General features: G+C 46.3%; 1 protein-coding gene across 4 annotated transcripts in view; it reads right to left on the bottom strand.

The window, feature by feature from the left end:
* Window positions 1-13115, bottom strand: part of Frmd4b (FERM domain containing 4B) — a 246277-nt gene that overhangs the window by 120432 nt on the left and 112730 nt on the right. For all 4 annotated transcript variants that reach the window (XM_005383804.2, XM_005383801.2, XM_005383803.2 and 1 more), the window contains 2 exons: window positions 6684-6749; window positions 4383-4477 (listed from right to left, as the gene is read on the bottom strand). In XM_005383804.2, the coding sequence (XP_005383861.1) occupies window positions 4383-4477; window positions 6684-6749 (161 nt within the window). The remainder of the gene's footprint in view (window positions 1-4382; window positions 4478-6683; window positions 6750-13115) is intronic.

The raw sequence follows: 13115 nt of genomic DNA, 5'->3' as shown, positions 1-13115 counted from the left end.
GAATAAACTACAGTTGGAGCGGGAAGTAAACAGAAGAGACTGGCTTCAACTACGACATTCAGCGTTTCTCTGAAGAGATGTCCACGTGTGTGTAACATAAAATCATTTTTGAAAGTGTTGCTAGAAATTAGATTTTTAGAGTCTGTAATGTCACTATCAAAAAAAAGTCCTCAAGATTAAAAAAATTACCCATAATTCTCCCACTAAGATATCACTGAGGTTACTTATTGCTTGCACGCTGCTTCTTTCAGGTGTTTCCATTAGGGAATATACCAGATCTAATGACCTGGAGGAGACAGGCTTATCTGACCCTATCAGGCTATGCAGACCAACCAAAAAGCCCCGAATTTCTTTTTGGACAGAATTACACCAGTGGTCGCTTCAGGCTAAGGAGGGACAGTGATCAGAATTCAGAGCGGTGCAGCAGAGCCTCTGTGTTATTTCCTCATGAACAAAGCTTACTCAGCAAAGTCTTTCAAAACACGGAGAGAGAGAAAAAAATGAAACGGGGAAGTGATAAAAACCACCGTGGGGAACCTAAGGGGCCGCCACCTCAGGAGGGCGAGACTGCCCTCTAGGGGAGGGAGATGCGCCCTGCATCCAGATCCCTGGAAGGAACGAAGCAGAGTGTCCTATTATCTGGGAAATCACCCCCTCCCTCTAGTTCCCCCGGATTTGTTTCTGCTGCTGTCATTACTACTCTCGTTATGTAACTGCAGGTGATTTTTTTCCACTTCTGCCCTTGGTGCGGGGCAGAGATACCAGCTAGTTTCACTGACCAAATGTCCAGCTTACTCTATTTAAAGACGTTCACCAAAGGCGCAAGGCTGATGTGGCATCTGGGCTGGAAAGGGCCGTTCAGACAGCAGCGTGGGTGGGGCCCACTCGGCGGTTTCATGTGGGCGGACGAGGGGAGTGCTGAAAGAATGCTTTCCAAATATATTTACCAGACAAAGCAAAAAACTAGCCTTGTGACTATGACATTCCAAGGAGACACCCTTAGACATAAACAGTTTTCCAGGGCTGGTCCCCGGCAAGGTGGAAATGGCAAATTCTGCCCTCCTTCCCACAAGCCCAACTCATACTTTTGAAAATTAACGTAGCCGGAGTTAGAAATGGATGGTGTTGTCCCCTGCCGGGGGGTGCTGGGTGCGGAGGACATGATGGAACCGGGGTCTGGGGAAGTCTGGGCCCTGGTTGTGAGAGCCCAGGCAGATACCCGCGGAGGGCTTGGCCGCTCTTCTGCTGGTACAGTTTTAGAGAGGAACCCCAGGCAGATGAGGAAGAGGGTGGCCCAGGTCGTCAAGGAAAGTCAGTCATGACACTCCTTTTCTTTGTGAAGAAGGCTGGATGCCTGGCTTAGGCACTGCCTGGCTGTTGTTCATCTGAGCTTTCCCAGAAGCCCTCAGGGGTCCAGAACCTTCTTTTCCAGCCCAGTAAGAGTCCTGCAGCCTGAGGAGCCTTTGGCACTGCGCTCATAAATCTATTCCTCCTCTGTGTGGCATCCTTCCAGGCTGGGGGTGCCTCCCCCATCTCCGTGACTCGCAGGTCACCTGTGATCGCGTCCTTGGCTCACCTCTAGCGCCATGACTGGGCAGGTGTCTTCACACTGGGCAGATGCACCATGTGCATTACCGTGTCTGCGCCTCTGCCCCCGAATGACTCCTGCCTGGAAGACCAGGTCCTCTCCTCTCTGTCTAAAGTCCACCCGCTAGGCCCCGTCCTAGCAACCCTCCTATGAGGCCATCCCCTTCCCCGGCATCCCTCTGCACGTTCTCCCATTGCCATGACTACTAACAACAGAAGTGAGTGCCCTTGCACTGTGTGGCTGTGCTACGGCTCCCCATATCTGATTTGGTCGACTAGTACTATATAATCCCTGTACCCTATTATAGACGTGCTATGTGGTATTTACTGTATAGGTACTGTTAGAGGTCCGTGGTACAGATGAGAAAATGTGAGGGTCAGGGATATCAAATAACTGCCCTAAGTCACATAGCTACTAATATTCCATGTCTGCCCCTTGCCTCCCTCTCTGCCCTCGCTTTTTTCCCCCTTTGGTAATGGGATCAGGGTCTCACTAAGTCACTAAGTTGCCCAGGTTGGACTCAAGCTTGTGGGCTTCTGCCTCCACTACTTTGACCCCTGAAGTAGCCGGGATTACGGGTCTACCACTGGTAAGCGGTCATTCTTGGGCAGTGGTTGATGGTGGTTGTAGGCCTGACGACGAGGGGAATGCCCGGGACTGTACTCAGTGAGAAAGCCAGCTTCTGCAGAGGTGGTTCCTGCTTTTCACTGCACAGCCCCTGGGAGACATCAGCCTGGCCCGCTGTTTAAAAAGGCCCGTCCCCCACTCTTCCTGATATGGCCTCTCAGTTTTGCTCTTCAGTTATAACTGGGGATTTTCTCATTTATCTGCACTTGCTTGCTACGGCAGAGTGCACCTCTGCAACAGAAACTCCAGGAAGCAGAGACCTTGTCCGTATCGCTCGCAGCAGCTGGATCCCTAGACACAGGGCCACATCTGGCCGTTAGTGGGCACTCAAGAAATATTTGTTGAACAAATAAATGACTCCAGAATCCATGCTTTTAGTCTCAACTCTGTGTGACCTTCTCCTAAATTATAGTGCTTACAGCAATTACAGTTTATGCCGTATCCCTTAGCCATTATGTATTTATGGTTTTCGGCCTTGTACTGTTTGCTATTCTTTCATTCCCTTCCAGTGTGTGTGTGTGTGTGTGTGTGTGTGCGTGCCTGTGCACACACGCGCCTGTGTAATCAGATTCACATGGACTGGTTTTGGCTTTCTGGCCAGAACTGTGTGGCCAAGGAACAGCTGCATTTCTCATTTCACCCAGCAGAGGGAGGAGGAGGAGCCGCTGAGGCTGTTCATCATAGCGGGCAGGTGATGCCCACTTTCTTTCTTCTGCTTTACTTATCCATCTTCAGGAAACGTCAGGAGTCTAGAACCTAAGTGTTCAGGGTTTGCTACATCTCCTAACAGTTGTCTGAATTTTACCCGGCCATAGCCCAGGTCCCAGGGCCGCTGGCATTTCCTAGCGGTCCTAGGCAAACAGCCCACCCAAGGCTGGAAGTAGCAAGAAGCCACCTGGTGTGGAAAACAAATGAACCCCTTCTTGAAATCATTTTCCACCTGGTTAAACTGAAGAGAGAACACTTAAACTGCGAGAGTTATGGAAAGAATGCTGGGGTGGTTGGACAACAGATTTTGTGTCTGGAACACATTTTCTTAAATGTTAATATTTAAGGAACTCTGGAAATGATGTCCAGAGAGGGGAAGGATTGTTCTGGTAATATATCTAGCCACATAAAATGTAGACAAATTAGGCTGCCATAAAGTGGACCGACAGACGCACACACATATACAAGACGAAGAAAAAAGCTAATAACTCCAAACATACAGATACAGAGTTTTATATTTTTAGGAATTTTCTCTTACATATATTGTCATGGTTTGTGTCTGGAAGTCCCCCCAAAGCCTCATGCAGTCATAGGGCGGGCTTCTGGAGGTTTGGACTGACCCAAGGTCCAATGTTGGGATTACAGGTATGAGTACCACACCCGCCCTGGGGCAGGAAGCCCACTCCTCCCTTTTGCCTCTGGTTGTTTTTGCTGTTTTCTGCTGCCATGAACTGTTGCCATGTGCCACTGTGCCTTGGAGCCAGCCCAGTATGGACTGAAACCTCCACAATCTGTGAGCTAAAGAAACCTTTCCTTCTTTAATTCTGGATGTCAGGTATTTTTTCTCAGCAACAAGAGAAAAGTAACTAAGACACATATTGTACCGACATCATTTCAAAGACTATTTAAATCGCTGAGGAAAATATATACATACACAAAACACATAATTGCATACACACAGTCGCTCACAACAGAGGGTGTCAAATGGAAAAAAAAGAAAATGAAAGCAAAAGGGGAACATAAAATAGCCAGTTTCTGTCAGGAAGTTCATTTCATATTAAACTATGCACATTTTTAGGTGGGCCACACAGATGCCTTTAAACTATCCTGCCACCAACACCACAACATTTAGTTTCAAGGTATTTCTATCATTGATACCTGAGCTAAATTTGCAAGCCCATAAATTTCTACAACACTTAGGATAGTATTTTGAGCTTTTCCAATGGCTGATATTCTTTTTCTTTTTTTTTTTTTTGGTACCAGGAATCAAACTCAGGACCTTGTGCTTGCCAGGCAGGCGCTTGTGCCGCTGAGCTATCTCCCTGGCCTGTGAACATTTAATATTTAACTAAGCAGGACATCCTCAAGTCCTTAGCATGTGGTTTTTGTTAATCATGAGTGACAGCCAGTAGATAGTCCCAGCAAAAGGCAAATAAAGGAAAACTGTGAAAACACTTACGTGTCGTCTATGAACGTGATTCCAAAATACTCTTTTTCTTTCAGGTTGAAATGCGAAGCCACAAGGTCCAGCAATTCCCTTGATAAAAGTTTGGGCTGTTAAAATAAAAAATCTGATTAGAAGCAATTTGGTTACCTTTCTGTTTTTTTGTCTTTTTGAGACAGGGTTTCACTACGTAGTTCAGGCTGGCCAGGAATTCACTTTGCAACCCAGGCTGGCCTCGAATTCACAGCAATCCTCCTGCCTCAGCCTCCCGAGTTCTGGGATTACAGGTGTGTGCCACCATACCCAGACTAGGATACCTCTTGCTCTTAATGCTGCCATCTTCTTTGACCCTTAAGGTTTTTGTTTGTTTTGCTTGCTTATTTGGAGACAGGGTCTCACTCTCTATGCAGTTCAGGCTGGCCTTGAATTCATTATGTAATCCAGGCTGGCCTCAAACTCACACAGTGATCCTCCTGCCTCAGCCTCCTGAGTCCTATGTTCTTTAAAGCAGCTTTTATTTGCCTATTTGTTTTTAAGTACCTGCCCCCATTTGTTAATTAGGTTCACTATAGATGGTTCTCTTAGAGTTCTGGGAAGGAGCAGAGATGGGACCAGGAACGTCAATGAGATATTTTCTGTTCCACGGGTTTGCCATTCACCTGAACATCTCACTGCTTCCCTCTAAGGCAACAGTGTAGTTACTAATACGTAAGTGTTTGGAAAATATATTCCTTTATATGTAGCACGATGCTAGTGACCAAGGTGAGGAACACTAAACACTTCACTCCTAGTTGCCTGCGATATAATAAAAGATTGTAGGAATAATTTTACCTGCTGATGGCCAATCAGAGAGGCTCAGAACTCAAGGGTACGGGGCTACAGGCAGAACTAGCAACAACAGTAACGAGGGGGGCTGCATTTACTGACCTGGACTTACACTCTTTCACTCAGTCCTTACGATAACAAGCCCATGAGATAGGGCTTGTTACTTCCATCTTATAAACGAGCCCACCAAGGCAAAGAGGTCGGCATCTCACTTGATGTGGCATTGTGGTCGCCAAGGTTCTGAACCTGGTTCTGCCTCCTTCCGAAGCCTGAGGCCTCGGGGAGTCCACTTCCCTCCACGGAGGGAGCCACTGTGTGCATCCTGCTCAGCATCATCAGCAGTGCACGCCACGCAGGGAGGTCTAGCCTACGGGCTTCTGGGGCGCTTCGGACTGGCAGGGGAAACAAGGTGAGGAAGCTGCCAGACGTGCTGAGGGATGGCCGGTGCTGGGCTTGCAGGGACTGGGGAAGGAAAGAGTCTCTGCAGGACAGGACTCAGGCCAGATCCCTCTGGACTGTGAGCCAGGGAGGTTAGGGGACAGCATGGTAAAGGCAAGGGCTCTTCTGCTGGAGAAAAAAAGATGGGCATGATTTAAAGGAAAGTAGCCCCGCCACCAAAAAAATCACCAACTGCCGGGCGTGGTGGCGCACGCCTGTAATCCCAGCACTCAGGAGGCTGAGGCAGGATGATCATTGTGAATTTGAGACCAGGCTGGGCTACAGGTGAGCTCCAGGCCAGCCTGAACTGCATAGTGAGACCCCGTCTCAAAAAGACAAAACAAAAGGGAAAGTAGGAAGGAAAGCAGGGAGGGGGAGGGACAGTGCAAGAGAAGAAGGAGAAGGAAGAAAAGGAAAGGAAAAAAGGCAGAAACCTAGACTAAAACTTGTACTCTGGAGAAACTACCGTCAACTGTACTGCTTTCATTCTAACTGAAGCCCACGCGGAGTGGGCTGGGGACACGAATGCAGGGTGGCCAGTGGAGAAAGAAGTCTGGCCCAGCTGAGGGAGGGCCCGTCTGCACGGCCTTCCACAGCTTCGCAAGACTTTTGGTCCAGGGTGTTGGGCAAACAGAAAGAAAACACCAAACATTGAAATCCCATCCTTCACAGGGTATCATCTGCTTCACCCTAATTCTGTGGTCACAGCTGTCTTAACCTCAGGTCACAGCTCATGACACTGGCGTCTCACTCACACAGGGCCATGTGGCTGGAACGTGGCAGAATGCGGGAAACACCCCACAATGACCCCTTCATGGAAGCACTGTAGCCCTGGACTGACCAACAGGAGGGTGAGCGGACAATCACTCACCCAGGGTCACAGCTCCAGACCTCTCAGGCCAAGACAAACCCAGACCTCTCAGTGTGCGCCAGGCTACAACACCTGTGCTGGACAGGGCCACGTCTCCTGACTTGTCAGCTGCCTTTCTCCCTGCAGCGACTCCCGGGCCCTAGCACAGACGGTGGGACTCAGAGCAGGTGGGCGACACCTACCTGCACCAGCAGCTCCAGTCTCCTGTCATCCAGGAGGTGCACCTGGCAGTGCCTGCCTTCTGTCATCTGTGGGGACAAGACAGCGAGAGTGCGTCAGAGCTGGCGCTGGTCACACACCTATGCATCATTTGCTTTGCCATTTATTTTGTACGGGATGTGCTCAGCCTGAGGTGGCTTCAGCTGAGTTCATCAACATGCTTGGCCAGAAGCAGACTTCTTGAGACACAGACTTGATATGTAGTTCAGGCTGGCCTTGAATTCACTATGTAGCCCAGGCTGGCCTTGAACTCTCAGTGATCCTTACGCCTCAGCCTCCCAAATTCTGGGATTACAGGCATGTACCCTGCTAGGAGCAGATTTCTTTTGCTTTTCAAGAATAGGAAAACTTACTGGAGAAAAGAAATGGGGAATAGGAATACCTCCTGAGAGACAGGAGGGGTCTCCAATAGGTTGCCCTTTTTTGGGGGATGGGTATTGCTATGTATTTGAGACAAGATCTTGCTATGTAGTGTAGGCTGGTCTTGAACTTGCTTTTGTAGCATAGGCTGGCTTCAAAATAGAAGCAGATTTCTTATACATTAAAGGGTTTAAAAGAAGAAAGAATGAAAGGCAAAGGTCACTCTACGTATTGAAAAAATAATACCCATTCAGTATACAAAAGTAGAAAATGCACACAAAATTACACTAAGAAACGTAGGCCTCCTTAACAAAAGAAAGTTCCGTGTTTTTTCTTAAGTCAATATTTTATTTTTCAAATGAAAATACCTTTAATTGTGGGTATGCTTGCATAAGTGTGATACATTCATAATTATAAGAAGAAAAACATGATACTAAAGTTAAAATGGAGCATCTCAATTTTCAGAAAGTTTATCCTCTTTTTAAGGTATTGCCCGCTGTGCTGATTAACCTTGTCAGCTAGACTGGATGAAGAGATCTCTCGGAGAAATGACTGTATTGTGAGTGCTGTAACATCATCAGCGGGTTAACCCACAGTGAGCTCATTCCTGAATAGGCTATTATGAGGTGCGGCCCAGCTGGAGGAGGTGTGGTGTGAGGGGTGTGGCCCTGCGGACCTCTGTCTGGTTCCTGACCCCTTCTTCTCTGGCTCTTTCCAGCCTGCTTTACTTCCTGGTCACCATGACTTGAACAGTTTTCCTCCACCATGCCCTCTACCCTGATGACTCTGCCTTGGAGCCAGCTGACCATGGACTGTAACCTTTGAAACCATGTCCCCAAATGAACCTTCCCTACTTTAAGCTGTGTCAGGTATCTTGTCCCAGCAATGGGAAAACTAACCAATACATCAGCTACAGCCAAGGGCAGTTCAGATACACAGTTAAGAATAGTTTGATGTATAAATTTCCAATGGTATGTAAGATTTTAATATTCCTTAAAATATTTAAAGAATACACAGGATGCATACATGGGTCCCCCTTCTATTGATTCATGGTCCAGACCATTTTATCTACAGAAATGACCACCCTCCTTGGTTTGAGGAGAATCCTCACAGACTGCTTTTATGTATATTTTCAGGTATAGACATTTATGGATTATATACATGCATATACATATGTATATACACACACAGCATACACACATAAAGTATATCAGTGTTGTTTATTTTTATTTTTTGAATATACTTAGGATTGAACCCAGCATCTTTACACTGAGTTCAGCTAGTTCAGGGCCTCACTAAATCACTCAGTTGCCCAGACTGGACTCCAACTTGTGATTCTCCTGCCTCAGCCTCCTATAGTGCTGGGATTACAGGTGTGCACCATCATGCCCAGCTTTAAAAATGTTTTTATATTAAATGTTTTTATTGCTATATTGGACATACTTAATATTTTATGTGTATAACCATCTGCAAGTGTAATACATGTATATGTGTGTCTGCACACATATAATATCTATAGAGTTTCCTTTTCAATTCAAAGTGGACTAAGTTACACTCACTGCTTTGCCTCCTATGTTTTTACTTCAGTGCTTCTTGGAGATCTTCCTATTGTCAGGGCATGCAGACAGATTTCCTTCCTGCTCAAAGGTCCTATAGCATCAGACCATCATCTGGTGTATAACAGAGTTATGAGTCTCCTCCGAGACACATCTGGGTGCCCCCAGTGCTTTGCTCATACAAGCAATGTTACAAAGAACTGTGCACATCTGGCTTCATCCATGGATGTGGATTTCTGGGTAACATCTGAAAAAGGGGAGCCTGGGTAGTGTTTTGTCTCTTGGGTGTTGTACCAAACTCAGGCACCTATGAACTCAAGTTAAGAAAAGCTAGGTGCTGTGCATGTGTCCATAATCCCAGCTACTCAAGAAGCTGAGGCAGGAGGGTCACTTGAGTCCAGGAATTTAAGGCCAGCCTAGGCAATGTAGTGAGATCCCTCCTTTAGAGAAAAAAAAAGGAAAAGAGAAAAGAAAAACAAAAAGGTCAACTGAACACTGACTGTAAACTCAGTATCGCCCTAGGTACGTTTTTTTTTTTTTTTTTCAGTACTGGGGATCAAACTCAGGACCTTGCGCTTGCCGGGCAGGTGCTTATGCCACTGAGCTATATCCCCAGCCCTGCCCTAGGTATTTTATGTGTATTATCTATGAACAGCACAGTTACCTTCTGGGACTGGTTTCACTGTCCCCATTTAAGAGATAAGGAAATGGAGGCTGGGTACAGTAAGTATCTTGTTTTCAGTGTTAAAAATAATGATATATTTGCACTTAAATTTTTGATTGAATTCGGCTCTAAAAGTCTGCAATCTAGCTCAGCTGTTAGGCCTTGGTAATATCACATAGGTGTGGCCCATGAGAACTACCGAAGTAATGCTAAGTAAGGGCAAGTTTACTTTGTCCCGTGGCCACAGATTATTTCTTTAATTCTGCAATGGCAAGGTCAAACACACACCGTGAGCAGGAAAGGGGAAGGAATGAACCTTTGGAAGTTCTAGGAACTAAACTAGGCAATTTACATATATTATCTCATTAAAGCTCCTTTTAAGAAAAGCAATGACAAGAAAATATCCACATTTTACAGACTAGTAAATCAAGGTACAGATTTCAGTGTTATCTATTCAAAGTTACAGGGGATAGAAAAAAAACAAGTTAAATTTGAATTAGGGAGTGGGAGGTATTGTTCAGTGGCTAAAGATGTGTGTGAGGCCCTGAGTTGAATTCCCAGCACCACAAGAAAGAAAAGGAAAAGTAAGAAAAGAAAGAAGCCATCCTTTTGCCAGGTATGGTGGCTTATGCCTGTAATCCCAGTACTTGCGAGGCTGAGGCAGGAAGATCGCCATGAGTTCGAGCCCAGCCTGGGCTACATAGTGAGTTCAAGGCCAGGCTGAACTACACAGTGAGACCCTGTCTCAAACCACTCCCCACAAAGAAGCCACTTTTTCTTCTAATTGTCTATATTATAGGAGGAAAAAAGAGGGAAATAAATGCTGTCAGTTTATATCATTCTACTTCTTTTGTAAAACAACCCACAAAAGTTAACTCCAAGTGCTTACCCTACAGAAAAATATGATAAAATCATGCTTAAACAATGTAAAAATATGAATTCACCAAAGACAGTGTCATAATTCAAGCCACACTGTTGTCCCATAATCCAAGTACGTTTATTTCTTGACTTCAACAGTTATCTTTTTTTGCCTTCACATTTTCTTTTGGCCCTCCCTCCAAGTAATCAGCATTCCTTTTGCCAGCATAATCTTACTATCACCTATTAAACAATAAATGCCTTTATTGATTTATCTAAGATCTCATTACAAACAAAGGCAATGGTGGCCATGTTTTTGCAATCGGACTCCTCCTGTGGCCTCAGCTGATTGGACCAAGAATAGACACCTGATTCAAGTCAGCCAATCAGATTTTAGTCAGGGAATCTGGAATTGAGTCTGACAAGATGAAAACCCAGTAGTGTGGGGCATCCTCTGCGTGCTGTGTGTGGAGAAAACTCTGCAGCAAGAATGAGAGAGACAAGTAAGCAGCTAGAAGGAGGCATGAAAAATCGAGCGGCTGTGAAGAAAGGCTGAATAGCTACTGACAGGACTCCTAATGTCTTCTTAGTCACGTCTCATTGGGTCTACTGGCCCAGCCAGATTCTTGTCTCTGAGTTCGATGAAACAGCCTGAATTCCTAGAACAATCCATTTGCTTCTCTCTTAATCCAACCTGAGCTGGATTCCACTTTTTGTAAGCAAGCGCATCTTCATAAGATACCAAGGGTTTCTATAGCAAAACTGAAGCACAAGCCTTCCAAAGGACAGCCTGGCCAAACGATGCCACTAGTGAGGAGAACTGTCTACCTGTGATCACGGGTTCTGCCGGGAACAACTACACAAATACCGTGACGGGCTGACACCTGGAAAGGGCTGTGAACCAACATCTGTACTCAAGATGTGATTCAGAGCAGGAAGGGCTCCGTGCGGAGGCCAGATGCCCGGCAGTGGGCAGCAGTGTGCCCACCGTGGCTCAGCACTCACCACGCCCCTTCCTCTGTGTGAGGATGGGTCTCTGGGAGGTCAGGGGCAGATTTCATTGTCATAGCAACAGAAAGACCTGCCTTTGTCTCTTACGTAAATCAGAGGTTAAAAGTGGTAGATGTATTTTGTTCATCAAAGATGCTCATGAATAAATTGTAGTTGATAATATAAGAAATCCAGAAATGACACCTAATAAAAGAGCTTCTTTTTTGTTTCTCCCCTCAGGGCCTTTGCAATGAGCTACACCCCTAGCCCTTATTTTTTTATTTTGAGACAGGGTCTCGCTAAATTGCTAAATTGCCTAGGCTGGGCTCCAATTTGCCATCCTCCTGCCTCAGCTTCCCATAGTGCTGGGATTGTGGGTGTGTACTACCTCACCCAATGGAGAGCTTCTTTTGACTAAAGATAAGATCTGGAAACACTGGGCTTGATTTCCTCCTGAGTGCGGCTGAGCAGCTTCCTCTTTAGACCAGGGGTCTAGGCTCTGGTTCACGCAAGCGTATTACGTGCCTGGACCTGGGAGTGCGGTGGTCTGAATGAGCAAGTGGATTCAGTCAGTTCATGTGGTACCAGAGGAGAGACACAAGCACACCACAGAGGCACGACGGTGCCACGGGCAAAGGGCATGGCGCTTGGTGCTCCTTAACCTGTGGACCCATTGTAAGCACAGGAAACTGAGGCCTGAGAGGTGGTGTAACTTGCATGGAGTTCTAAGCCAGTAGAGCTCTGGCTCAATGTCATATTTCATCTCTTCTTAGCTATGTTACCTTGCGCAAGTTACCTAACCACTCCGAGTCTCATAAGAACGTCTAGCATCTGGACATGGCGGCTCATACCCGTAATCCCAGCTACTCAGGAGGCAGAGGCAGGAGGATGGTGAGTTCAAAGCCAGCCTGGGCAATTTACCAAGACTTTGTCTCAAAATAAAAAATAAAAGGGCAGGAAAGATAGCTCAGTGGTAGACGGCTTGCCTAACGTGCACAAGGTATTGATTCAACCCTCCAGTACTGCCACACACACACACACACACACACACACGTCTTAACAGCCTTTAAAGGATATGCCACACACACACACACACACACACACACACGTCTTAACAGCCTTTAAAGGATATGCTGGGAATGAAATACATCACTTTTGAGGTCTCTATTTGTTTAGAAGTTGACAAACGGTTAAACTCTTCTGGAATCTGCACATGCTCCCAGTTTTTAAAAAAATTTTAAATGAAAAGATTATCAGTAATCCAGTTTATTTGGGTTTTGGTTTTCTTCTGTTTTTTTTGAGACAGGGTCTCACTCTATAGTTCAGGCTGGTCTTGAACTTGCTATGTAGCCCTGGCTGGCCCGGAGCGCATGGTCATCCTCCTGTCTCAGCCTCCGAGTGCTGGGATTACAGGCGTAAGCCACCATGCCAGGCTCCACTAACCCATTTTAAAGAAGACACAAGTGACAGTGGAAAATCTGTTAATAAACATGTGGCAGAAACATTCCCCAGAGCGAATGGAGGGGAAATGAACAGATGGGACCATTGGTTCCTTTGAGCCTTCTGTATGCCCGGCACCAGCAAGGGCATCTTAATAAGCCTAGTTCTGTCCCTCAGAGGCACCTTCCAACATCCGGGTATGGAGCCCAGCCCTTTCACACTTAGTCCTCAGGGGGCTCCCCAAGCTCAGTATTCTCTTCACTCCAGTATTATGGGATAAACTATACACTGACATGAGGCGATAAATAACAGGATTTGTAAACGGTGGAGCCAAGCCCCAACCCAAGCCGGGCGTGGTGGTGCACCCCTGTGATCCCAGCACTCCGAAGGCTGAGGCCGGAGAATCACCATGGGTTTGAGGCCAGCCTACACTACATATGCAAGTTCAAGGCCAGACTGCATTACATAGTGAGACCTTGCCTCAGAAACACAAAAACAAAATAAAACAGAACAAATAAACCCGAACC

Source organism: Chinchilla lanigera, unplaced genomic scaffold (assembly GCF_000276665.1).
Source record: "Chinchilla lanigera isolate Chin_1 unplaced genomic scaffold, ChiLan1.0 scaffold00020, whole genome shotgun sequence".
NCBI classification, from domain to species: Eukaryota; Metazoa; Chordata; class Mammalia; order Rodentia; family Chinchillidae; genus Chinchilla; species Chinchilla lanigera.
The sequence above is the reverse complement of the archived record's forward strand: the minus strand, read 5'-3'. Positions and strand labels throughout refer to the sequence as shown.